At 39.4% G+C, this 26836-nt stretch overlaps 1 protein-coding gene across 4 annotated transcripts; it reads right to left on the bottom strand.

The window, feature by feature from the left end:
- Nucleotides 1-392: 392 nt before the first annotated feature.
- Nucleotides 393-26722, bottom strand: RDH10 (retinol dehydrogenase 10). 4 transcript variants are annotated; one of them, XM_082279896.1, is made up of 6 exons: nucleotides 26179-26722; nucleotides 25471-25709; nucleotides 5630-5728; nucleotides 4161-4306; nucleotides 3717-3848; nucleotides 393-1780 (listed from the first exon to the last, which is right to left on the bottom strand). In XM_082279896.1, exons 1-6 carry the CDS (start codon nucleotides 26468-26470, stop codon nucleotides 1657-1659), a joined length of 1032 nt encoding a protein of 343 aa, XP_082136022.1. In that variant the 5' UTR covers nucleotides 26471-26722; the 3' UTR covers nucleotides 393-1656. The 4 variants fall into 4 exon arrangements, with proteins under 4 accessions (XP_082136022.1, XP_082136024.1, XP_082136023.1 ...); XM_082279898.1 differs by having other exon boundaries at nucleotides 5630-5704; XM_082279897.1 differs by having other exon boundaries at nucleotides 25471-25706.
- Between the last annotated feature and the right edge of the window lie 114 nt (nucleotides 26723-26836).

Genomic DNA, 26836 nt, shown 5'->3' with positions numbered 1-26836 from the left:
TTATGTGTTATGTATATGCAGTAATAACTACAGCTGTACTGAAACTACATTTACTTTTTAACTCACTAAAACTGCACCGACACCACATTTTTTCATAAACCTGAATGCAGCTCTATAGAACACCAAAATTAATATTCTTCATAACCTCTTTGACCAGCTACTTCATCAGTGAGTTTAGAAGATACACAAAACTGTCAGCTCCTAAAGCCCAATTTCACAGTACCTACTGATAGTCTTCAGAGATTACACTGTAAGGCATGTAACTGACAAAGTGGATACAGGAGTTGAGCCATAAATATTTGATCTGTGTTGACACCAAAGAGCTGTGGAACAGGCACAAGTAATTCGTGTTAGTTCAGTCTTTAAAGGAAACATTCCAGTCACTGTTTTAAGGAAAAGGTGGCTCACTTTAATAACCACAGGCATTGGTCACTATTTAACAAGACATTCTAAAAAAGTAATCACAATTTTTCTGATAGTAGTTTACAAGTGGATGGTATACATTAAGATACAGAGGTAGAATTTCACTTTTACAATGCTTCACTAATACAGATTACCAAATTCAAGGCACAAAATTGTTTGCTTTACAAAAAATACTGTAAAAATGTCATTTGCCATTCTACAATGTGAGTACAACTCAAAAAAAATCTTTACACCCTTTCATATTCTGAATGTAGAGTTGCATCAGGCATTATTCTATTTTTGCCTTTGCTAATAATTGGCACATGACCAGCACTTACATAAACGGTTTGTATCTCAGCTGAGTTGCTTTGTCTTTTAGGCACAAGTCCAGTTAGAGAATTTAACACAACAGCTTCCTTAGGGGGTGGGAGGACTCTGTCAGAAGTAAGAATGAGGAGGAAGAAAATAAACTGTAGTCCATAATAGTAAATTGGACTCTGACATATCGAGGGAAATGGAACAGAGCATATTTCAAATTAAGTCAACTTGAAAAAAAGTCAGATTAAATCACTGACTGCATTCCTAAAAAAACAGATGCCCAGTACAAGTTTGCTCTGAGAGTATGTAAGACATTCATTTGCCTTTGAATCGGCAGAGATTTACAAATTTCTTTTCATCTTTGTTTAAATAGAACACACACAGTTGCAACAAAAGAGAATTACACCACAATTTGGCCATGTGTCCTTTAGAGAACTTGGGTGAACGAATGAAGAGATGCATTCAGAAACTGTCCTTGAATTTGCTATAAGATCATGAGTAGTAGCTTAAATTGCAAGATTTCCCTCCCTAAATAACATAAGGAAAGTCAAACCATTTCTGAAACATTGCATCTTCTGGTCGGAGACAGCCTTAGTCTGCCAAGGCTTCTAAGAGAAGAGATATCACACAGTGCATCCCTACAACAAGTCGTATGACTAGTTTTCTGTACATACAGTGATATTCTAAAGGACAATGGTGGCAGCTACATTGTAAATTCTTTTGAGTTACCTATCACATTTCCCAAGTACTCTAGTCAGTTTTATTTACAGTATATAAAAATCCATTGATTTTTAGAGTTCAATACACAGGTTTAGGACCCAAGAGAATGCCACAGTAAGATGTTGACATTTGCATCTGTTAGATGCAAGTGCACTTTGCAATTCAGTCATGTAGCATTATTGCATTCACCTATAAATGTTAGTCCATCCCAAACGGTTAAATTCCATTTTTTGCTTCATTGTTGTTTGTAGCCTGTTTCCGTTGAGCGATGAAAGGATACATACACTTGTCTGCTCCCAAAAATCGGTACATGCATACAACTGCTTCAAACGGGAGAATACTGGGAAAAAGAAGTTAGAGATTTGTTAGAAGACAGCATAAAACAAAAACTCTGCTTACTTTTAAGTACATGTACTTACATGCACTACGTACTTGATCTCCTTAAAAGCAATATAGTACCTATTGGAGAGTCTTCTTAAAAGACTTAAGGGATTTTTATTTCATAGGGATACTTTCAGAGTGAATTGAAATTCTAGAGTCCCAACCACACAGGCAAGCAGAAAGGAGAAAGAAGCTGCTTATTCACGTGTCCATTTTAGACCAGATTTTCTGTTTCTTCACAAGCAGCGTGATAGCTTGTTTTAAAGAAGTGGAGCAGGGGGGATGGGGGGAGGCAAGGGCATCACAGAAAGCCTGGTAAAAGCAAAGCATCTGCTAAAAGCCACATCAGCAGAGGTCATCAGACATTTAAGATATTCTTTAATGTGGGATTAGTGTTAGTTAATGCCATTCTTTGATCACCAGATGTCTAACAACCTTGATTTATATTCTAAACTCAATCATCCATCCTCAAAAAGAAAGGTCCAAAGTAAAGAGAGCAATTCCCCCCCCCCCTCCAGATAAAATTCCAGGAGGTGATTATGTGATGGATACCTGGCTACAGATCCTCCCCTCCTTCTCACATGAACAAAATACTGTTTTTATTTCAAGTGTAATACTCAGGGGCTCCAGTGAAGGACTAAAATGGGATTCTTCAGCCCCTGGAAATAGCAACAGGCACTTATTCAGTGGCAAGCAGTGCAACTCCAGCCATTAGGAGTAATGCCCACTGAAGCACCAAGACGTAGTCACTGGTACAGGTGTCCTCAGTGCCAGCAGCACTGCTTGTGCAGTGACTGGAGGGCCTTTGATCTAAAGGCTGCTGCCTGGGGCATGGATTATGCAGAAGCTTTGATCTCCCTGTTGGAAGCTGAAGTGTTGAACCAAGGAAACCCAAAGGGCTTTTGATGTGGCTGTTGCTGCATCAGGCACTGCTTGTGCAGGAAGCACTGAAGCACCCTCTGAGCTTCTGGGTGAAGGAGTTAGTTCTTAAAGATACTGACAGTGGCCTTCATTTGGTGTCAGAATAGACACATACATCTCTTCCAGGAAAGATGTGAGCAGCTCATAGCTCACTATTTTTTGGTGAGCCTGTCCACCAAGAGACACTTGAGACAGAGGAGAACAACCACCTCATAAGCAGAATAAAAATCACCAGGGTGGTCAGTTTCAACCATCCCTTGCAGAAAGAAAATAATACAATGCTATATTTTATAGGTTCCCCCTACACACTACAGATTTAAAACAAAACACAGAGGCCTATGAAGCTGTTCTCCATAAACTAGAATTCAAGTGATGTTGTATCACAGGAATTGAAGCAGCTCCTGTATTATCCTGCATCATTGAAATGTCAGCCTGATTACAGATTAAAACAGTTTTCATCCTAAAATTGCAGTGTTTCAGAATGAAAGAAGTAATTCCTTTAAATAGCCCTTCCACCAAACTTAGACTCGGAAAATTGGTTCTGGAAGTACCAATTTTCAGTTTATCTACCACATCTGTGCAAGTTCTGAAGAATCTGCAGGCAGGACCTTCTCACACACTGGTTCTAGAGACAAGCAGCTAGATGTGCCTCTGCTGGTAGCTGCCTCATGTGCCATTCCTAAAGAGGAACTCAAACAACGGAATTAAGAGTCTGTTGAAAAGAAAATAGGAATCTAAGGAGGATGGAAGATACAAGAAGGTTAAAACAAAGATGCATAGATACACAGGATCTCAGTTAAATGAAGCTTCCCAAGCAAGCAACCTACAAACATGCAAGCCAAGAGAGACTTATGAATTCTAACAACATGGCACCTATGGCCTGTGTGGGTGGGAGGGTGTTTGTATCCAGAAACTGGGCACGCTCATGTATTTTGCAGATTGCATTGCCAAAGAACTGGAAATTCAGTTCTTACCTTTTCATCAAGGTGACCATATACATGAGGCGAGGTGTGCAGATCATTGGCTGGTCTGTAAGGATGGCTCTCATAGCCTGCTTCACACAGTACTCAGGTTTCAAGGGTGGAAGAAAAGGCTCAATTTCTTTTCTGAAACATTTGATTAAGACGGATTAATACGATACATAAAAGACCACAGACCCCAGTGAACAGTTAACTCAATTTCTTCTGAACTTTTTTATATTCATTGTTAAGTTACAAAGACTATAGCTCAAAACTTGCATTGCCTCTGTACAAAAGGACAGAAGACAGTGAATTCAGAAAGTCTCTTTTTGAGTCTAACACTTACATATGCTAAAGGAGATATAATATTTATTTAAATATTTTTATGGTAACAGTTGAGTTACCTCTAAATACTTTTATGACACTACCAGCACAGAGCAGAAGGAGAATTCTACTCACCTGATCCTGCATCCTCTAAACATTCCTGTATCTACAAGATAAGGGCAGACTAAAGTAGTTTTGATTCCGTCCTTTTCAGCAGCCTTCAATTCATGGCTCAAAGACTCATGGAAACCTACAGCTCCAAATTTGCTGGCACAATAATCCTGTGTTGGCAATGAACGAAGCAGGAAAAAAAAAAAAAAAAGAACAACTTAAAAAGGACAGATATGAATGATGTTCAAAGCCAGCATACCTGAGGTGATTCTGCACAGATTTTCAAAGCAACAACAAAAGACACCCACTGAATAGAGCATCACATCAACTCATTTATCACTTTACTTTTGGGGTAATTAGCACAGAATCATGAAAGCAGGAAAGCTGAATGTAGGAGGATATTACCTTGGATTCAAGTCTTTGAATCAGGCAGGCTCACATGACAAGTTACTCCAATTACCAGTTTGCTTAATAATAAATGGTGCAACAAAGGACTGAGATACCTAATACTACCTTGGGTCAGATTTGAAAAAGTTTAAAGAGTTGGCAGGGCATAGGTGTAAAAATCTTAAAAGTGTTATTTTTAAGGTTAGTTTCAACAGAAGACACAATCAAGATTTAAGTATTTCTATGAGGTACACAAATAATTCAAATGCTACTGTTGTCTATGCAATAATTTTTTACTGTTGCTGAATTTAGTGTGTTTTCAGTCGGATGTGTCCACCTCTGTTGGTGGTCACACCCAGTCTAGGAAATTCCTTGTAGCTTTCTCAAGACAGTAAACACTCTAAAAAGCCCTAAGTTACACCATCTTCATTCATGTTATGAAACACTGCAGTTTAAGGTCCTGGACTGAGCCTTACTTATATGCAAAGAGGTCTGTTTATGGGGTAATATGACCATTATTATTTTAGACACATTAATTAATTTTCACTAACTGAATGCTTTTTGTTCACACTTGCATTTGTATTAATGACTCAAAAAACAGGACAAGCTCTAATCCTAACCTATTTTTATGCACTAGACAAGTCTCACAAACTGGAGTTCTCCAACAGCTGCTAGTGAAGCAGGTGAGCCATATATTCTAAAAGGTTTGCAGTCATTTCCTCACAGAAACAAGAAGCATTACTTTTGAAAGCCCTTGCCTTTGGCTTCAAGCTTAGCACTGAAGATCTTGACAGGAGTAGGCTGAATGGCACCTTTCAAGTTCCTAAATTTATCAGGTAACTCAAAGATCACCTGGCATTCTGAAACCCCCAGTCATCCTAGGCTTTTGCTCTAAGTGCCAACTCCACCATCCAAGTAAATGAATACAATGCCTGCCCAAGTCCTGTGGCTCCCACTCATAGGGAGCCATGCGCTGATATGGTACTCAGCACCATAATCTCCAAATATCTTTGAAGATTTGACCTTATTTCCTCTAGCTGATAATATGAAAAAACTTGTCTTTGGCAAAAAGTGCCAAATTTTTTGTTCATTATAGTCTAACAAACCTCTACTCCAGCAGTACTGAATAACCCCAAGGAACTTGCAACTGTCACGATGTGTCCGTGGTTCATTTCCAGCATCTTGGGAAGGAATGCTTTAGTGGTCTACAAAGTAAAAAACAAAACAAAAAAAAGAAAAAGAAAAAAAAAACAAACAAAAAAAACCAAAAAATAAAACCAAAATACAAAGCACACGTAAACTACATAAAAAACCACTTCATAAACAAGTTACATTAGCAATGAGTTCTCAGAATCTCTCAGTTTATTATCAAGAATATAGAAATACAATCATTGTACAGGTTTTGAACTTGAGTTTGTCAAAAATGCTAACAGAAAATCTACAGCTTGTTTTTGAATTCAGACAGCATGGCAGCAAAGATTGTGTATCCAGAAATCCCAAGTTTAAAGGATCAATTGAGCTCAGACATGTTTATTTTTCCACAAGAGACTAGTTATCAGAAGGAGATAATTTGACCTTAAAATGGAAGCCATTTTTTTAAAGACAGAAAAAGAAATGCAAAGTGTTTAATTACACTATCCAGCACATCTCTGTTGAGACCAGTACCAATCATCAGTTCTAATTATTGACAGTGTTTTTTAAGTTAGATATGGCAAGTTTTATCTGTATAACTTATCACCTTAGGCATTGTATATTAAAAGAAATACTAGAGGCAGAGTTTTTGCTGATGTTACTTTTTACCTACAATAGAGTCAACATGTGCTAGTTTAAATTACTTTTCATCTTCATTAGTATCCATGGCATTGCTACAGCTAAAAAGACAAGATACACATTTCTGTTACTAATTCCTTAAGAGTTTAAAAATAAAACAAAATAAACCCAAAGCAAGTCTCAAGATGAAACTTTAACCTCCAATTTTTATGTTTTGATTATAACAAAGTTTGTTTCCATTTAAAAACCTGAGTCAGAGTCAACACCTTTTAAAAATTGAATTTGTAGCAATATATTGAAGGTACTTGCTGGAAGATCACCCCTACCAGAATACCTATCTTTGTCATATCTCTCTTTGGAAGCTGACTCAACACTTCCCTATTTTAAATAAATATTAACCAGAGCACCTAGTTAATACACTACAAAAAAATCGATAAAATAGTAAAATGGTATGTGTAGTTATGATGTACTTCAGCTTTTAGAGTGTCAGTGTACTATATGAGATCACTTTTAAATTGCCCAAGAACTTCAGACAATGCTTTTTAATCACAAACATGCCTAGTTAATATGTTAATCTATTAGTGACAGAGCTACTAATCTATTTGAACTCAGTCAGTACCATGAATGCTTTACCCTCCCAAAAACCAACTCTTCCCATGTAATTTGTATCCGAACTCAGAGCATGCAAATGCCCCCAAAGTATTTCCTACTTGCTTAATTGTTGGTCTAAGTCGTGTCAGCTGCATTCTTAAAAAGACGTGCAAACTACAGCTGAATCCATCTAATTCCATTCTTACGCTGTCTGCATTTTCCAATCACAGACGTCAGGACAGTTTTGCTCTAATGATTTTCACATGTTCTTGTACAACATTTTTGCCTGCAGGTGTTAAATGACTAATCCAGACCTCCTAACACCACACAAAAAGTGTTTTCACTGGACAGCTGGCAGATGATAGAAGATTAACAGACCTCCTGACTCCTTGCCTTTTCTACTGTTGATTCATACAGCTCCTAGATTCTGTCATAACTACATAACAAAGCTAATTATAAAAAATAATCTGAGAGCAAGCTGCCTTGCATTTGTTTCTTTCCTTATGGCAGGGATCTCAATCTCAAACCAGGACACTCTAACACAGAGCCTCGGACAAGAATTCAGTTTGCTGTTAAACTAATCTGTGCCAGGCACACAAAGTTTCAGCCTCTGTTCCCATGTTGCATGGCAACAAAGCCCAGCCATCATCAGGCAGCACCATCCGAATAAGAGGCTTTGCTTGGACAGCACTGAAGTTTTACAGAGTGTTCTTTATTTGCAGCCTGCCTTGCACACTGCAACACCAATGGTGTGCACACTAACCCCGATCCTCTGTGCTATCCCTGTAAGACATCCGTGCTCCCAGCTCAGTCCTGCTAAACAATTTACTCCACTCCCCAACATTTGTCAGCTCCATCAGCAGTTTCCACTTACGTCTCAGCTATCTGTCCACATCACATTGGAATGACTGATTGCCACCTCACATTGCCAGAAAGCTTGATAATGCAGACTGAAGCTCTGGCTGCAAACCACAACAACTACAGAAAAGGGGCCTTGGAGTTTGTCTTGTGGGAGAAAAAGAAGGGAAAGAAGTAGTAATAGATTTTTTTTCCTACCACTTTCAAGACATGAATCAGTATTGTCTTCCAAGAGATGAATGAGCAAGAGCACCAAGCTATTATCTTTAATATGGCACTGCTTTTTTTCCTCTTTTTATTTTGTTGTTGTTGTTAATATGGTGAACTATAACTGTGTCCATAAGTGCCTATGTTTAGCTTGGCTGAGGAAGAGAATTTTTAGAGTCATATATATATATAAATATGCAACATAACCAGACTAGTAAATTTCAGAAAGCCCACTCAACTATGCTATACTGTTTCAAAGCATAAATATTATAGAAACTGAATTTTCAGATCTTGTGGCTCAAGTAACCCATTTTCAACCAGATGAAAATGGCATATGACAAATACAACTTGCTGCAGACGCTTGGGTGATGTCTTCAGCATCTCAAGTGCAGACTTGAACAACTCCCAGCACCAGAACTACAGTCACTTCATGTAAGTCATCTCTTAAAAGCCATTTACGGCTACACTGGAAAAAAACCACAGCTCCTCTGCTTTAAAGACAATTAGAAATTCATGGAAATCTTTGCATGAGACCTCAGTGCTCTGAGACAGCCTGTTCAGAGCAAGTCCCTATACTTTGTCATGGCACATTATCCTGAAAATCCACCTAAAACCTGAAGCTGAGGCAGTCTACAAAGATAGCATAACTACCATATGTAGAAAACTTAGTAGTCAACTATCAGCATCTCCACTAAATGGATGTCAGAGAAAGTCATCTCGATTGCTGCCATCCTCCAGCCATCTGCAGCAGCTGGGAGTCAGCCCTTGAAAACAAGCACTGTCAGAGGCAGACACACCCTACCGGGGGATGCATTTCCAGGCTCAGAGTAAAGGCTTGCCCACTGCTCCTCCCAGCCGCCTCTCGCTGGGAAAAACAATCCCAAAGTGAAGTTATTCTTTCGTGGTATAAGCAATCCCCAAATAAATCAGTGTTCTTACTGAGTTTCTGGCACTGCACACCTCCTTGATCAAAGCAGCTTCCTCCATACTCTAGTTCCCAGTTTTTCTACCCGTTACATAAACCAGATCAACCTAGTTTCTTGCTTCTAGTTTCTTTCAGCTTCAACTACATCTGCCTACCAGACCTGAAGTCTTCTGTGTGCTTGTTGTTCTGCTGACAAACTAGTTAAGAGTTTGACTGGTTTGGAGCAAGATGCCTCCTGGGTGGCCTTCCCATCTGGAGTTTGTCTGAACAGGTACACAGCACACATTAGTCTTCTGAGGTGATGCACGGACATGCTAATCCTCCATAAAAAAAAGTATTAGAAGACACCAAGCAAAAGATGGGTTTTGTCCACGGCATTAGAGGTCATGAACCAGGTCTTCAAAATAATTCAAATCAAGTCAAGTGGTTTAATCAAACTATCTGCCTTCTGGTTTGATCCTTGAAACTTCAGTTTTACTCTCACAGCTGCAGAGGAAGACATTTAACCAAAACACAGAAATATTTAAAGTCAGAGCTGGGTCATTTATTCATGACAAACATACCACAGTTTTCAACAGTGAGGAGAAACCAGTAAGTAGAATATAGAGGGTGAAAGGAATTGTGTTGTGATATATCAGGGTGAACAGGCAGGGAAATTATGCAGTATTCAACATCAGGAAATACAAGTTAAGCATCTTCTTAACTCATAATTAGCTCTTTTTAAAAATTATTATTTAGGAAAAAAAAACCAACAGCAAAAAGCAAACCCCAAAATCATAGTGAAAACATGAATTTTCTAACCTGCAGTATACTTCAGACAGACAGAATCTAGGTAGGATAGACAGAGCATATGAAGCTGTTGTGAACAGAGTAGAGCTAGTTTTTCAAGCTAGTTCAGCCTTTAAGTTTTTTGGAATGTAGAGATCAATTCCCAATCTTCTGAGCATTTTCCTCTATGATTTTGAATATATTAGTAAGACCAAACTATTCCCAGCAGCTGTAACCAAACTTCTATCTCATGTGCACCCAGCTTAAATGACTTATTTCTCACAAGTGTGAAACTGAACAAGCATTTACATGTCACTTCATAGCTTTCGTAATCTGTTCTCAACATTTTGGTTTACGGCAAATTAACTTCTAACAGTCTAGCACTTCTTCCCTCCCCTTCCCCAAATTCTTTAGTTCCATTCTTAATGAAACAAAACTCAAAAGATTGTGCAACACAAAGAGCAGCACAGCTGCAATGTCAAGACAAATTAGTCTAAATACAGCAAATGAGAATATGAAGAAATACTGCGTTTGGGAAAGTGATTTTTTAAATTAAATTTCAGATTAATTATTCTTAAAGAAGAAAGCAAGCATCCACAGAAAACAATGTTAGCTGTATGCAGCTCAAGAGAATGGATATTGAATGCAGAAAGCACACCAAAGTAGAAAAGTATGTGCTACCTCATGTTTAGAGAGTTGCCTTTATAGCAAAGAAAGAAATAAACAGGTATTAACACATAAGATCCTTCAAGTTTCTCTTTTTCAATACAAAAAAATTCCTTCATACTTTCTGCCTTCTGTCAACAGCCTTTTAAACTATTTTAATGGCATAAACAAGCTGTATTACTATAAGGTACCTTTATACCTTTATGCCAAAGTACATGCCAAAGCTCCTTTCCTATACAGCCCCTTCAGGTAAGGAGCATGGTTTTTTTTTTTTTTTTTTGAGGCTTATCAAAAGAGGCGAGTTTTTACATCACTAGTTATACATATACATAACAGTGGTGCACTGGTATAACAGAGAAAACATTTTCTCCCAAGCCACAGCTATTCCTGACTGCCAGAGCAGCTGCCTGACAGCACAAATGAGTGCAACATTTGGGTAAATGTATTGTTTCATCTTCATGTTAAAAACTATTCAGGCAGATCCAAGAAGCAAAACTGGTGTGGTTAGTCAAGGACTCACATCCAGACACCTCTGGGAACTAAGGTACCAGAGACCATAACAGCCTGCTGCCACACATTAACTAGTTAGTTTAACTAAGAGTGACAAGAAAGGTTTTTTATCTAAAAAACCATGTTTTCTCTCTCTCCCTTAGCATGCACATTCAGCCTTCTTTTCTTCCCATACTTCTTCACAGCCTACAGCACAACACACTGCAAGTTCTCTTACTCCTGTGCAGGACAGCATGTGGCCACCCACTCCACCACAGAACCAAGCAGATTTCCATGTGCCCCAATTTCTTGTTCCATTCCAGTATCTGAGAAGAAATGCATAAGGGTCTGATAAAGGAGCACCTCTAACTCTTCTGCACACAGGCTGTGGCAGTCTTACCTATAGTAGGTTTGTCCAAACTATGTGGTATTGCACTAAGGCAACGTTATATATGTTAAAAAGGAAAGGAAGGTGCCTGAAAGGCAGAAAACCTCAATGGCAAGCTTATCAGTAAACATACTGAAGTTATTTTCAGCTACAATCATATAGCCCAGCTTATTTCAGACGACAGCCACTTTACATGGAGTTTATAAACACAGGTTAAAACCTCACTTAGAGGATTACAGGGGAAGTCATTGCCAAATGGTTTTAGAAGAGGCCTTGAAAATATACCCTAGAACTCTCCCATAGGAAGATTTATCCAAAGTAGGCATTATAATATACAAAATGCCTTCTCACACACCAAAGGATGAAGTTGCAAGCCTGCATTTAACCATTTATTTTCCTTCTAGCTTTTTTATTTGGTTTCAAAGAGAAATGAGAGTAATTACTTGTCATTTGCACTATCATCTCAATTACTTTCCCCACGTAGTCCCCACATCCTTCCTGAATTCCACTCTACAAGCATCTCTGAAATGTTAGCTTAAGGTGAGATTAGTAACTGCAGTAAGACTACAGGAAAATACTGAGTACTGAGCTGAAGACTAGAGAGACCACACAATACAAAGGATGTGGCTCTGACAGTAACAGGCTGAATACAGCAGGCAGACAGAAGTCTACAACTACTGTTGACCTTGCTAACACAAGGGACCAAAGCTGTACTTTAAAGGACCTCAGATGTCTCTACTGACTGTTTTCAAGAACTGCTGGGCCCCTTCTGGATAATTAGCCACTGTCTAAGTAAATATTTGAATAGCTGTGGAAAATAGAACTATTTTTGATCTTTGGTTTCTATTCTCAAGAAATGATAATGAAATATAGGTCAGAATTACACAGTCTTCCTAGAGTAATGAATTAAAAAATAAAGTCACATTTCTCTGAATTTTTTGATAGGACTACCCATATCCTTTTGAATCAAAAAGGATCAGGAGATAAACATGACATCTTCAAGCCAAGCTTCCATAGGTGGCTATGTTGAAAGCAAAACCAGAAACTATTGAAGGACTATCCTCAAGTGTGCCTTGCACAAGCCCTGCATTCAGAACAAAAAAAGCTAGACCTTCCAATATTTCATCTCAAAAGAAGTCCCTTTGTTATTTATCTCCTGGCAGGCAGCACAACCTTCAAGTTCTCGCTAAAGGTTTATTTGTCCTTCACATAAAAACCCACTGTTTTGGGGCCACAGGGATTCCTTTAATACTGAACTGCACCAGCAGTTAATGCTTAACATACATGCACAGTAATAATGCTAAGATTGCCTTGCAACCAGGAGTTCATGAAAGAACAAAACAGACTTAAACAAAAGTCTGTAATGATGATGAGTAACACAGAAGCAAACCCACACATACACTCCCCAATACCTTGGATAGCCTACATTAGCAGACAGAGTGATACTACAGATAAATCTGCTCAGTTTAAGAAGTGAAGGTAATAAAATAAATACCCTAAAAAAGTAAATCACAAATGAAAAGAAACATCAGTTAATTTAAAACTGTATTTAATTTACCAAGAAATAAGCATACTTTTCTTCTCTCCCAGCTCTGCATGAAATACTGCATTGAAGTACATGAAGTCTTAAATAAGTAAAAACATAAGCTATTACTTGAATCACTTGGTTTATAATTTATTATTAATTTATGGAAGCAATTTTCTCTACCCTCATGACCAATCTACAAACATAAAATCCCCTGCTCCTCAACAGACATATTAAATTACCCAAGAAGCACCAAAGTTGTACAAAATAAGGTTGAATCTTATTTATGGAAGGCTGTAAGTGGGTTTGTTAGTAGCAATAAGCATCTGTCACACCATTTGCTAAAGAACAAGTATGCTACAGCCCATATTTACATTACTACATTGTTTAGTATTTGCATTGTTTAGGGTTCAGTTCCAGAATTTCTCCAGTTTTCAAAGCCAATAGTCACCACTCTTTCCTATGAAGAGTTCAGGTATCATAGTGGTTCCTCTTTTACATGAGTTAACTCATGTTAAGTTTATCAGACAAAGCTGAAACTGAATTAAATAGTGCCACAAAGCTGTTTACAATGGGTAGACAGCAAAGATAAGATAAGTAATGCTATTAAACAAAAAAAAAAAGCACACAGGAAACTAATACCACTAGTTATCTCTCAAACATTAATCATTGATTTCCACTCTTTACTACTAGAACTAATTATGCTATGCCTAGGGCACTGAACATTGCCTGACTAAATTGCCTTTTGTATAGTTTGTTAATAAGGCTTAGCTGAAAAAGGTTGTGTCTACAGAGAGGGATATGAAAAATGCTTACGGAAGGATATTGCAACAGCAACTTTTATTACTGTTGCCTTATCACATTGCCACATTGACTCCCCCGCCATTCTTCTAAGGGTTTAATTTCCTGTGATCTTACCCCAAACTGGGGTAGAAAACAGCTTTGTGTAGTACATCTAAAGTGTAGGTTAAGTACTCAAGAACACTACCTAAATAATGCAATTCTGACTTCAGAAACTTTCCTCTTGAGCATCAAGGTGGAAAAGGTATCACTGTAAGTTTTATACTGCTCCTCTGTTAATCAGACTTCAAGGTCTCTTCCGTAAAGCTTTTCTGCATCCCCCACCACTGCATCACTCTACATTTTGTGTGCAGCATAACCTAGGGCAGGGGTTTAGGTACATAGAACACAGGCAAAGGTAGCCCTGATTTCTCCTTAAGAACATTTAACTTCTGTTTAAGAGTCACTACTTCATATAGTTTCTGGGCATGAAGAATTTCAGGTATTCAAGCTGAACTACCCTTGTTATCATTATATTAGCAAATGGAATTTAGAGCCTTTATGTTATTGGTATGCAGTCTCCACCTTTCTGCCCCTGAGAACTTTTCTTCCTAAGAGATTTTAGGTTGACACGGTTTTACAGGACAGGCGTGACATCTGAGGATGGAAATAATTTTAATAAGTGTCCAATCTTTTTAATGTCTATATGCCACCAGTCATTTCTGTGGAAACATCTAGCTGCCTTTAAAGGACATACTTGTATACACAGAATACCATAAATGCACACCAAGTTGTCCACTGTCACCTGTACTTGCAGATACTCCTTTGCTGATGTGTAAGTGCTTCCTATATATGCAGCAGTATACACAACTGCTTCAATCACTGACTATATATTTGGACTTCTTCCCTCCAGAGTTTGCAAATGTTTGATTACATATGTCTGTGGAAAATGAAGTACATTCCTCAGAGGTTGCCCAGAGAGGTGGTGAAAATCTTCATCCTTGGAGGTATTAAAAAGCTGTTTGGACACAAGCCTGGTCAACTGGCTCTAGGTGGCCCAGCTTGAGCAGGGGAGGTGGACCAGATGACCTTCAGACGACCTTCCCACCTCAGTCATTCTGTGATTCTTCACTACACCAATTCCCTGCTCAACAGCCCATTCCCCCTTCCTCTCACAGAGGAAGAAGTTAACAAGCCAGCAGAGACCTTGCACTCTTCACCACTATGTTAACTGCAAGTTTATCGACACAAAAACTTAACTAACTGGAAAGGACACCAATTCCTCTGCTACATCTCTCCTGTATCTCTCTGACAGGAGCTCTTGCCTGCAATAAATTATCCTGCTCTGACACAGTGTCTGTTCCATTTCCATTTCTCCTTCTCCTTTGGTCTCAAGTCCTTCCAGCTGGAGGGAAGGCCCAATGAAGCAGTGTAGAGCCCCCAGATGAATTTCTTGTGGAATTAACATTTTCAGCCAAGTTCAGCACATACACATACCATACTGTTTTCAAAAACTAATTATGTCCCCCAACTATTAGAAGCCCTCCAGTAACTACACTACCATGCCAGCTTCTTTAGGACATTCTGAGCCCTCACAAACATTTTTTCCCCCCTTTGAATTTTAATGGTTTTAAAGCTTGGTCAGAGCAATCACACATTAGATTCTTGACAGCTAGCAATGAACAGGGAAAAAGTATCTCTGCTTAAGCTGTGTAAAAGTGCAAAACATAAATTGCCAATGATGTTTGTTGTGAACTTGAAATGCCAAACTAATGTAAAAGATGAGACTGAACAGCAGAGGTAAGATGACATGGTAAGAGGGCTGCTGGAGGTCCAGCTACGTATTTAGTCTGCCTTACACTGAAAAACAAGCAAGTCTAGAGTGGAACGAAGTGGAACAAAAGTGTACCTGCAGACTTTTTCAGACAGCACAAATTTAGGGCACATCTAAGCATGAGAACTGAATGTTTCAAAGTATTAACTTTCAAAAGCTGATCTCTTCCCTCCTGCTCAAAGGCATTTTATTAGACAAGCTGATATTTCTTCTCCATAAATATTAATCTCATTCTACTCTGAGACTATCACAGCCATCAAACCACAATTATAATTCATTTAAATGAAGTATTACACAGTTGGCAGCCACTGAAAACTAAGATACAGCTTAAAGAAAGTGAATCCTTCTGCTCAAATCTACCAAATCTATTTGAGCTTTCTGTAGAGCCAAGACTAACACAGAGCTCCAATGTGGCTGTGACAGCATAGATACACTGCTGCAAATTCAGGAATTTAAATTACAGTCGAAGAAGGTAGCACCACCAACCTTGTATTCTTCCACAGGCAGATCAGTAAAGATGACCTAAAAATAGGTTTATTCAAATGTCAAATTTGAAATTACTTTAGAATTTTCTACTCAAGTGACACAGGAAGTTAACACTTGCCTACTCCCTTCCACAAAAGGTGATTTAACCCCTGCTTAAGTCAAGTGACTAGAAATTCTACTTTGTTTATATACTGACAAATGGCTGTGTCAAAGGATTTGTAGTGTTTCAGAGCTATGTTGACATTAGTGTAACAAACACATTAGTCCCTCACCTTCATTAGCACAAGTTTGCAGCAAATGTCCAACCATTTGGAGAGCAGTTATTTATTGCCAGCTATTTGATAATCTTGACAAAAATGAAAACATGCTCCTATGAGTCTGTGAAAAATCCACATAACAAATTAATTTTAGAAAAAACAATTAGATAAGAGCTCAGAATATTTTGTTCAGTGAACAAAAACACAATCCAACTTTTAAATATGTATTTTTCTCCAGCTTGCCATAAGCTTAGTCATCTTCTGGAATATTTAGTAAAACTTGGTATTTTAGTCTACAGGTTTCCAAAACATTACTAGAGAACAGTACTGTCAGAACTACTTAAGGAAAATATGAAGTCATCATTCATGATTTATGTAGCAGGCTTTTAAAAAGTGGCTAAGCAGAAAAGGACTGTCTCATTTTATAGATACCTTTAGGCCAGTACCTTCATAACAATGCAATTGCCAGAGTACTTGCAGGCAGATGAAAGCTGAGTCACTTTACTCATCCTGCCCAACTCAGTCCCCAAGTCATTGTTTTAAATCAATTGCTTCATAATAAGGAAAGTTATTGTGCTACAACCAAGTATCTCACAAGAGGAACAAGACTAGAAGGAAAGTTTCCCTTTCCACATAGCAGTCTTCCTCAGTGAAAACAGAAAACTAGGGAAGATGATAGAGCTGAACAGAGATTTAGCTTCAGTATTTCTTTAGGAAATAATAAGGCCCTAAAAGACTATGACTTCCTGTGAAGTAACTCACTGAACAAGAAGCAACATTTTTAAAATGCATGAAGTTTTTGGGTTTTTAAAAACCCAGGTGTTTCTGTTTCATACTTCTCCCCATCCTTCCACAAAAGGGTGTGCAGAACATAAATAGTCTTAGCAGGTAAACTTTTGCTTCATGAGCCAACAAAGGATAAAATGATCAAAAGACTCCAGTTCATACAGTGACTAAACCACCAACTAATACAATTTTCAAAGATTCTGCTTGCACAGGCATTTTAAACATCAGCAAACGACTCACTTTCTTAGGGGCTGAATTTTCAAAGAGAGAAATACTTCCTTTGCCTGTCTGTGGAAACTATGCTTATTTCCCACAAGCTGAAACATGGCTCCAGCCTGTTTTTTCCACATTCTGTGTTAGTACAACTGATTTCCAGAGAAGTCAAACAGTGCAGTAGGCACAGAGATCATTGCTCTTGATGATACACAACAGCAATCATAGTATTGTTTCAAGGTAAATAAGCTAAAGCTGTTAACACAACATTATCTGACGTATACAGTAAACTAGCTTGCCTTTATCTAAGGGTTTTTAAAAGTTGTAATTAAAATACTGCCACATCTCTTTTGAAGTCATGTTGTTAGGTTCAGACTTATGCCAGTGGAGGATTTGCTACAGTTTGGAATCATTTATGACTACTTAATTATTTAGAGGATGTAAATCTTACTCAAAAAAAAAAAAAAAGTCCAAGAATGAGGTTTCACTAGGATAGTCACAGAGGCCCTGTTCAGCTATGTGATTTTATCCTATTCCTCCTCACCTTTTCCCCCCCACACTGGCCACTCCAAGTCTGAAATGCTGATGAGGTGATTCTAGTCTCCAAATAGAAAAATGATTCAACTTGGACAAGAAAATTAGCAGCTTTCCTCCCTGCCCTGCAGAAAAGTTAGTGAGCTGAACTAGCTCACCCAAACGTTGGCTGAATATAAAACCTAGTGCTAGGTAAGATGCAGATTCAAGGGATGGTCCCACAAGACAGACTGCCACCACTAAGCTGCCTTGTAGTTTTGTCCTAAATCAACAGAAATTTTGGACAACTTACTTTTAAACAAGCACTCATGAGCTTTTTCAAAATAATGCTGAAAAGGGGAGTGCTCAAGAAGCTGTCACACAAGTTCAAACAGATGGCAGAAGCAACCAGCATCAGGGCACATTTAGGTGCAGAATTCAACAGCCAAACAAACTTGAATTTCAAAAGGCTCACACCAAGTAAGCCACCTCAGCTCCACAGCTGTTCCAGCATTCCTTGGCCTACCATGCCCTCCCATCACAGTTGTGATATCTCACTCATGTCAAGTGTTAATTTGACTGACATATAAATCATTATACTAATATAATTATTTACAAGAACAGAGTGTTCATTCAGAAGTGTAAGCACAGATGTAAATCTCTCCCCCATTTGTGACATATCTTCTTTCAAACTAAACCCTCCAACCCCCAACATTCTACGGATCTCAAAGTCTACACCTACTCACCTATATTGTAACTGCATTTTGAAAGACTGCAATTTTTAACACATGAAGTCTAAGACCACAGGTAAAAGCATACAGCATCATTTGTAAATGAGCTTCAGTTTGCCTTTGCAGAAAGATATCTGCCATTTTTCACAAAAGACAGACGGGTATCAGTAACTCAGTTTTACCATCAGTGTCAATAGCCAGAAAACTCAAAGGTCAAAGGGAGCAAGGCTTATCAAGTGAGTGATGCACTGGCTTTTACATACAGAAAACTGTGGAAAGATTTAGTACTAGAGATACATAACAAAAACCTTTCTTCCCCTCAAAAAACCCCCAGAAGTGAAATCAAAGCATGAGAAACATTGGGAGAGAATAACAGTTCACAGCTGATAAGGATAAAAGTAGAAAAGATTTAAGAAGTGCAGTGTTAAAATGGCAGGGATGGTGCTAGAAAACATAACATTCATCTTTCCTCAGCCCATCTAGTCAGAGTAATTGATCACACTGAGAGCTACGAAAAAGGATTGCTTACCCACACAGATCAGTTAAGACAGGTCTTAGGCAGTGATGCAAACATGGGGTTAGCAGGACACTTGGCTGCATCATAATTAGGGTTGCTTTTCTCCACCACTGAGCACATGAACACAGCTGTCTTCTAGAATCCTGCTGTGGTCACTTGTTATTACAGAAAGTTAACAACATAATAACACAACATTAACTTAGCTGCTTTTCATAAAGTAAAGGTGGATGTTACCTGTAGATGGAAGAATCTGGAACTTTAAACTCCACTGCCCTCCTAACAGGACAAGAAAGGCATACACATAGGCTTTTAGATGAGTATTTCACTGAAACATTGAAGAGCTGCTCTCTCCACTTGTAGCAAGGTTAAGCACCACACTGGCAAAGACTATCATCACATTCAAGGTTTTCCTGTCTCCCCAAATCCTTCACAAGTAACTGCATAATTGCAGACCAAAGCCAGGTCAGAGGCTTTTGCTTATCCAGCTATCTACTGCATTCTGTAAGAAGGAGGAATATAACCATCACACTGATCACTCATGCAGGGCCATGCTTTCAAAGATTAGCAATCCTGGAAACATTCACAGAGTTTGCTGACAAGTCTCCAACCCTCAGAAAAAGTCACAGGAGGCTAAAGTGACATTATCCCAAGTGCCTTACCTCTGCAAGCTATATTGCAACTCCAGCTTCATTTTAGATGGATGTAGAATTGCAAGCAACTTAATAACTAATACTTCAGATATGTTTCAAGTAGTCTGAGAAGTCTTGGCGCAGTCTCCTCAGGACAACTTCCCCTTTCCTTATCTGAACTTTCACAATTCATTCCCATGGAACATATTACTCTTTTCACCTAAATTCTTCAAGCTTAATATAGGTTAGTGCATGGAAGTAACTGTCTGATCACACCTCATGCTACTATCTTGGACACCAATCTACAGGCAACAAACAATCCATGGGTCACAATCTGAGAATCTCTATTTTCTGTTGAGACTAAGATCCATGCACCTTTCAAATGGTGCAGCAAATTAAATTCCAAAGTACATCTGAGAGAAGTTGTCACAAAAGCTCAGGTGTAACTGAGCCAGTTTAAGGAAAACATTCCAGAAGGTCATTTTAGAGTTGCTAACTGACTGGGATGAAAATCAAATACTTCACATCATCAGTGAGAGGGAAGGGAAATGCACAAATTCAGCTGTCATTTGAAGAAAAGAAGTCAGCATTCTCCATCACACAAGGAAGATGCTCTAGCACAGAAAGTATATGTAGGAAGGCTAGTGTTGTAACACATTCAGAGAATCTTCAATATGATTTTCACACAGCCCTGAGTGTTGCTAACTAACCAAGAGTACTGTAATTTATTCTGCTCACACTCCTTGACATGTAACTACTTATTTATCATCAAGATACAGTAGACAATGAAGAACCAGGACAGAACAGACTTAATAGCCCTTAGGGACTAGAGCTGAGAAACATGTGGAACAACTACAGTTTGGTGGGCAGCACTGTGGAATCCCAATTATAGATGCTCAAACTCACGATTCCTACACAAGGCAAATGAAGAGGCGTTTTGCATAAGACTAAGACCTAACTACCACCCCATCCCTACATGCTCAATTATGCACACTGACTCTTCAGATGAGTACATTGCCTAAAGATTCATTTTTATCCTCTTCCATTACTATTCTGAAACTGGAGTAAGATTGGTGTTATGGTCAAAGCTCAGACATACAGGTTAAAGGGTTTGGGTTGTTGCCCCCATTAAAAAAGGAAGAGAAAACTTTAAAAATAACCAAGAAAAAACATGGAAGTTTTAGAAGTGATCACTATAACTAAAACATGATTACAAAGCTAAGCTACAGATATACAAAAATTGCAAGATACAGGCTACAAAATTAGACTGCATGCTGGTCACTGACAACAGTGCTTGACACATTGCTAGTCCTCATAGATCATAAAGTAAATTCATGAGGAAAGCTCTGAACCAGTAGTCTTGTGCTTCCTTTAACTCCAGAAATATACATCCACCCCTTTATTTTCCAAAACCCGTGTTAAGTACACTGCTTTATAAAATGCAAAAGTGCAGTTTTCTAGGGCCAGCATCTGGAAGATAGTATATTCTCATTTGATAGATTCCCTCTATTTTTTTGAGAAATGAACTCAAAAACATATGAACAGCAGAACCATACCAAAGCACTTATAGGTTTTAAGTATGACTAATATGACTATTTCCACAGCTAAGAGTATGATTGCTTTTTCCTTCATACTCACTACTCAGCATGCCACCACAGTATATGAAACACATGTGCTGTCCAGGGTAATTTACTGGTGGCATGTAGTTGGAATAATTGTGCAAAGGAAGAGGTAGTTTTGATGATACGTTTTGGATCACATACAAATGATTCACTTGAACTTAATCCAACTCACTTTTCAAAAAAAACCATCAAGAACGTGTAGATTAAACTTTTTAAGTGGACTTGTGCATCTTGGCGTACACCATCATGAAATTTTTTAAAAAATGGAAAAAACCAATTAAAGCTAACTCCACTCATCCAAAATATTAAATATAGCTGGGTGGCCTGTCAGGGGAATATTGTCTCTATACTTGATCGTAGCTGCTAGAATCCTAAATTTGATAACAAAAATTAAACTACTATGCCAACAGGACACAGGACTTAGCAGGGTATAGCTTCAAATAACATAAGCTGCTTTTTCTTCTGTAGAAGATTCTTTGTGTACATGATGTGTAATACTTCTGTATTTGAACTAAAACTATAGGCATAAGTGATCTTTATTTAACACCAGGGAGCTTGAAGAGAAAACAACAATACATAAACACTGATACATTATAAATAAGAATAATCAGCAATGAGCAATCCTGTCAGTCTAAGGCGACTGATAAATACAGCAGCTGCATCAATGGGTATTTGATTCAGTAACTCTGTATTAACCATCTTCCCAAGGTATATTTAAATTTTAGAGGTTTTCATGAATGCCCTAAATACCTGAGTACCATTTCTCTCTCTAATCAGTATTTATCTCCCCCTGTGCCAATGCTGGGCAATCTAAAAAATTACTTCAACTCCTACAGAGATGCCAGCATACCTTCAAAAAAAAAAAAATCAAGCAGCTGTAAATAAACAGACAAAACTATTCCAGCTAAGAAAGCAGTACACAAGTCTTTAAACTCTGGGTCCTAGTCTCTCTATATATGGATTTTTTTTTTTTTTTAAATATGACAGAGCTGGAGCAGAATGCTTTTGCTTCCCCCTTATGGTAAGTTGAAGAGAACTCTAGGAGGAAAGCTTTAAGCTGAAATATTTGGAGTATCCACAGGACAGGGAAGCACAGATCACTGATCGCTCAGAGCTGAATACTGATGACTTGTTGTACAGAAGGATCTGCATGTCACAGAATTTCAGAACCTGCTCATTGCCCTGCCTTCTTCCCCAGTGACCAAAACTAGAAGGATTGCCCAGGTATTATAGCAATGTCTAATATTAATATCTACTTATCCAGCAATAGATTGTTCTTCCAGAAAAAGTGTTAAGAGTAGGTACAAGACTCTCAAACTGTGCCAAAATTAAGAGTTTGTAGTTTTATTCAATACAGTGCCATTACCTAAACACAGTATTTTGATACTTAAGCTTTATTGTAAAACAACAATAATCCTATTCCTATGTTTGCTAAAATCTGATTCAGCAGCAGCTTTAAGTTATATTGTGACTTAACATTTTTTAATTTGAATCCTTACACATCACAGGAAGAAAATTTCCTAGTCTGTAGAAATTCAGTTCTAATAACTGACAAGTGCAGCCAAATAAGTTATTATTCTTGCAACAGACTGGCAGGAAAGATAGTGTTACATTCCTGCTACAATTTTATGCATCTGCAAATTACAGTAAACCAGAGCTGGCTTATTTCAAACTGGGAATGGATTTTGTCCCTATGTTTTCAATATCAGCATTCAAGTTATCACAGCATGAAATAACAGGTTTTTAATACTGCAGTGGATTTTACGCTGTGGAAATTGCTACACGATGCAGTGGTGACATGTTTATATAGAACACTCATAGGAAGGATTACACAAATCATGCATGTCAGCAAAATGGAAAGCATCTGTTTAGGCTGTGGCATGCTGCTAAGGCTCTTGACTGCCAGTTTGTGATATGGTACACAGCCCAGTTGGAGTCACAACAGCAAAACTGTGACAGATTTTCATGTCACTGCCTACTGCAGAAGTTGGGCAGCCTTCTGATAGTAGCTGCTAACATAAAAGCAAGATCAGATCAGCTGCATTTTGCATGGAGAACAGGCAATTAATCTGATGTCAAATGTTTCAAGGGACAGTACTAGAGCCCTATTTTCAGTTTTTATATAGAAACACATTGAGACTTGATTAATGATCAAGGGATGAAAAAGAATTTCCTCTGAACCACATTAAGAAAAAACCAAACCAACACACCAAAACCCCAGAAAGTACAGACACTTAACTACTGAAGCAATATTACATGCAAGATCCATGTCTTCACAAAATCCATTTACAGCTTTTTGGACTAAATGCCCTCCAAGAATACTTAAAAGCCTACATAATGCTCCAGAGTATTAGCTTTGCTTTTGGACCACCAGTTTAGCTGACATGGAAAAGGCTAGCTGTATAAGACTTCACACATCTAGACACATTGTTCTATTTAAGTCAGCATTGACTTGCATCAAAAAAGTTGGCTTCAAATCAGCTGATTCAGATGATATCTTATGAATTAAGTAGTATTACTTTCAACAGAAGTCCACCCACTATTGGTCAAGCCAACCTCTTCTGGGATCATGAAGGGGAATACAAGGCAAAGAGCTTTGCCAACAGCAAAAAATAAAAGCAAAGCAGGACACAGAATCTACAGGAAGTTTACATATGAACAGATCCTCAATTAAATCTAAAGGGTGTTGACTACTCCTTTAAAACTGAAGCCAAGATCTCAAGTTCTGCAGTCCAGACACAGCTATACCTTCTTGAAGTTTTGTTTTTTTTTTTTTTTTTAATTTTAAAGTCACTTCACACTAACATTTTGAGATGAATGGAACTGTTATGGAAACCCAATCACAGCAATACTAGACTCTAAGTTTAGTTTTCTATTACTGTAAGGGAACACACAGAGTGCTTTAAAAAGGTCTCTGAAACTGTTATAAATAAGTGTATGACTTAGGCCTGAAGGAAGAACAGCTGGAGAATTTAGGATCCTCCCATATTTTAACTCATGGTGATGTCATAATTTAGAGTTCTTGGAAACTGTCAATTCAACATTTAAGACACATCAATAACAGTCATTAAATATACTACACATCTCTATTGGATTGAACACCAATTTAACTTTTATTAAGGGGAACACACAGAACTCCCAATTATAAGAAGTCATATGAGCATTCTCATAACCTCTCAGGCTGCTTTAAAATATATACTTTCAGAGTTTAAAAGAGTTTCTAAACATACTATCTCCTGTGCACTGAAGTTTAAGCACTCTCTGCAAGCTTTACAATACATTGGAAAGAGACTGCTCTGCCATTAAGTATTTCACAGTGCAGATTTGAAGGGGCTCCTTTAGGGTTATGAAACAGCATTTCATTTCCATGTTAAAAAAGTTTGGCTTGGGAGGGCCTTCTATGTTTTGAAGATGAGGCATTTTACAAAATTTTATTATGAAAAGGTAAGATCAGTCAAAGAAGGTTTAAGTCAGAGTATACTTCAGATTGCTTAATCCTTTCATTGTTATGCAAGTGTATTTCATAACCTTATTTGAGGAATCAAAGAACAGTTTTAATACTAACAATGGTCTCAGTCTGACAGCTAATGCTAAACCAAGTGTGCATCATGCCCTCCTTCAACACTCCAATTTATGTAACTCCACACCACCATGGGTTTAAAAATAAACCACATGGGAAAACAAGGTTTAGATAGACAAAGAGTAAGATCACATACTTGTTCTCCTTAATTAGGATCTGCTGGTTGTGGACACAATACCATCCCAGAAACCATAGTTAAGATTTTCTTACTTCTACAGGCAGCCCCTAGAGAAAGCTATGAGGACAAATACGCAGGATTCCTGAAAAAGTGTTCTTGGCTTGATGTCTTGAGAAATCTTTTTCGCCTTTCCTCCCAGCCTTCAAAAGGAGCAATTTGCCTCCAAGGCAATTCAAACAACATTTTCAGCAGGGGTTTTAAAGATTTTTTCCAGAAATATACAAGTTTGCTATTGTAACCATCATTAAAACAGCATCTTAAAGCTGCTAATGTGCTGGCAGAAGAGTATGTGAGCAAGACTGAGAAGCCATTCATTAACAGTAACAACCTTTAAGCAGATTCAGAGATTATTGCTTAAAAAGGATTTAATATCCAGAGCTACAGAAACGGCCACAAGACTTAGAACTCTGGATTCTAGGAGGATACAGTTGATTTAAAACTATTTGCTAACAGTCTTAATACCAGCATTCCTGTTAAACAGAACAGTCAGTTCAAATTAAGAAACACTCAAAGCAGTGATCTTACAAGTGAAAAGGAGCAAGTGCAAAACTCATGGAGATAGGAGTTCAGTAACAGCAGTTCATTTCCTAATATTAATTACCAAAAAGGGCAGCAGAAAGGAGTTTATAGTTACCCAGAAGTGTGCATGACAGTTAACCATCATGGTCCTCTCAATAAGCTCATCAGGACACTCCAGAAGATGGTGCCCGGAGACCACACCAGCATTGTTAACCAGGACAGACACCTCGCCAACCTCCTTGCGGACCCTCTCAGCTGTCAAGTAGACATTCTCTCTTTTGCCCACATCACAGGTGTACGTGTAAACTTGCAAGTTGCAATGGGGCAGCACATCGTTCTCTCCATCTCCAGCTACTAAAGAACACAGATAAGAGAACAGAAGGGGTGGGGGGCAATAAAGTTCTTGCTCATATTTTGACATTCAAACAAGTAGTCAAGCAGAAACAGCAAATACAATTCCAAACCACCAAAACTTCCATTTATTTTAGTATCACTGCAGTACACCAGGTGCCGGCTATTTACTACCCGCTGCTACGTGTTTTAAGAAAAGCTGCAGGTTTTAAGGCCGCTGCTGGAGTCCGAGGCCCCGCGAAGCATGTCTGCGCTCACCGCTGCGGGCACAGGGCCGGCTCCGGCTGGCAAAGGCACCGTCGGGGCGTCTGGTACCCATGCACCCAGCGGGCTCCAGCCCAGAGCCGCTCTCAGGGCCCGCCGCAGGTGAGCGCTGCCCCGGGCTGGACCCGCCAGGCGCGCAGACCTGGGCCGGGGCCGGGCAGGTGAGCGGCGAGGGCGGCGGGGACAGCGCGGGGAGCCCGCCGCTTACCTCCGGGGGCGGCGGCGGCCGCCTCCTCGGCCATCTCCCGGTAGATATGCTGCACCATGCCCGCCGTCTCCTCGTTGCTCTGCGTGTTGATGTCCCACAGAACCAGCAGCGCCCGGCGCCGGGCGAACTCCAGGGCGAAGAGGCGGCCCAGGCCGCTGCCCGCCCCAGTGATTAGGCACACCTGCCCCGCCACACTTTTCTCTTTGGGCCGCACCAGCCACTTGGCCGCGGCCAGCACGAACGCCCACAGCACTCGGAAAGTCACCACGAAGAACTCCAGCAGGATGTTCATGCTGCCGGACCGCGGGGCCGGCGGCACGGAACCTCCACTTCGCCCGGCTCCCCAACCTGGAGCCGTCGCTGCCCAGGACCGCCCGCTGCCGGCACCGAGGGAGGCTCCGCTCACGGGGGTCCCGCCGCCCAGCTCCCCCTCTCCGTGCCGCTCGCCCTCGCAGCCCCACGCCCCGCCTCAGTCACACACGCCAAGGACGGAGCCCGGACACAGCGCTGCCTGCCCGCTCGCCGCCTCCCCGTCCTCAGCCGTCCCGCCCGCGGCCCCGCTACTGGCAGTGAACATCTTGCTTGCTCGGCCCCTCTATATAGGGCGGACCGGGCGGCCGAGCCCCTCCCCCGGGCCGGCCCATCCCGCCCCGCATTC

Source organism: Coloeus monedula (assembly GCF_965178545.1).
Source record: "Coloeus monedula genome assembly, chromosome: 1".
Classification (NCBI taxonomy): domain Eukaryota; kingdom Metazoa; phylum Chordata; class Aves; order Passeriformes; family Corvidae; genus Coloeus; species Coloeus monedula.
Note: the sequence above shows the minus strand (reverse complement) of the source record. Positions and strands in the feature narration are given on the sequence as shown.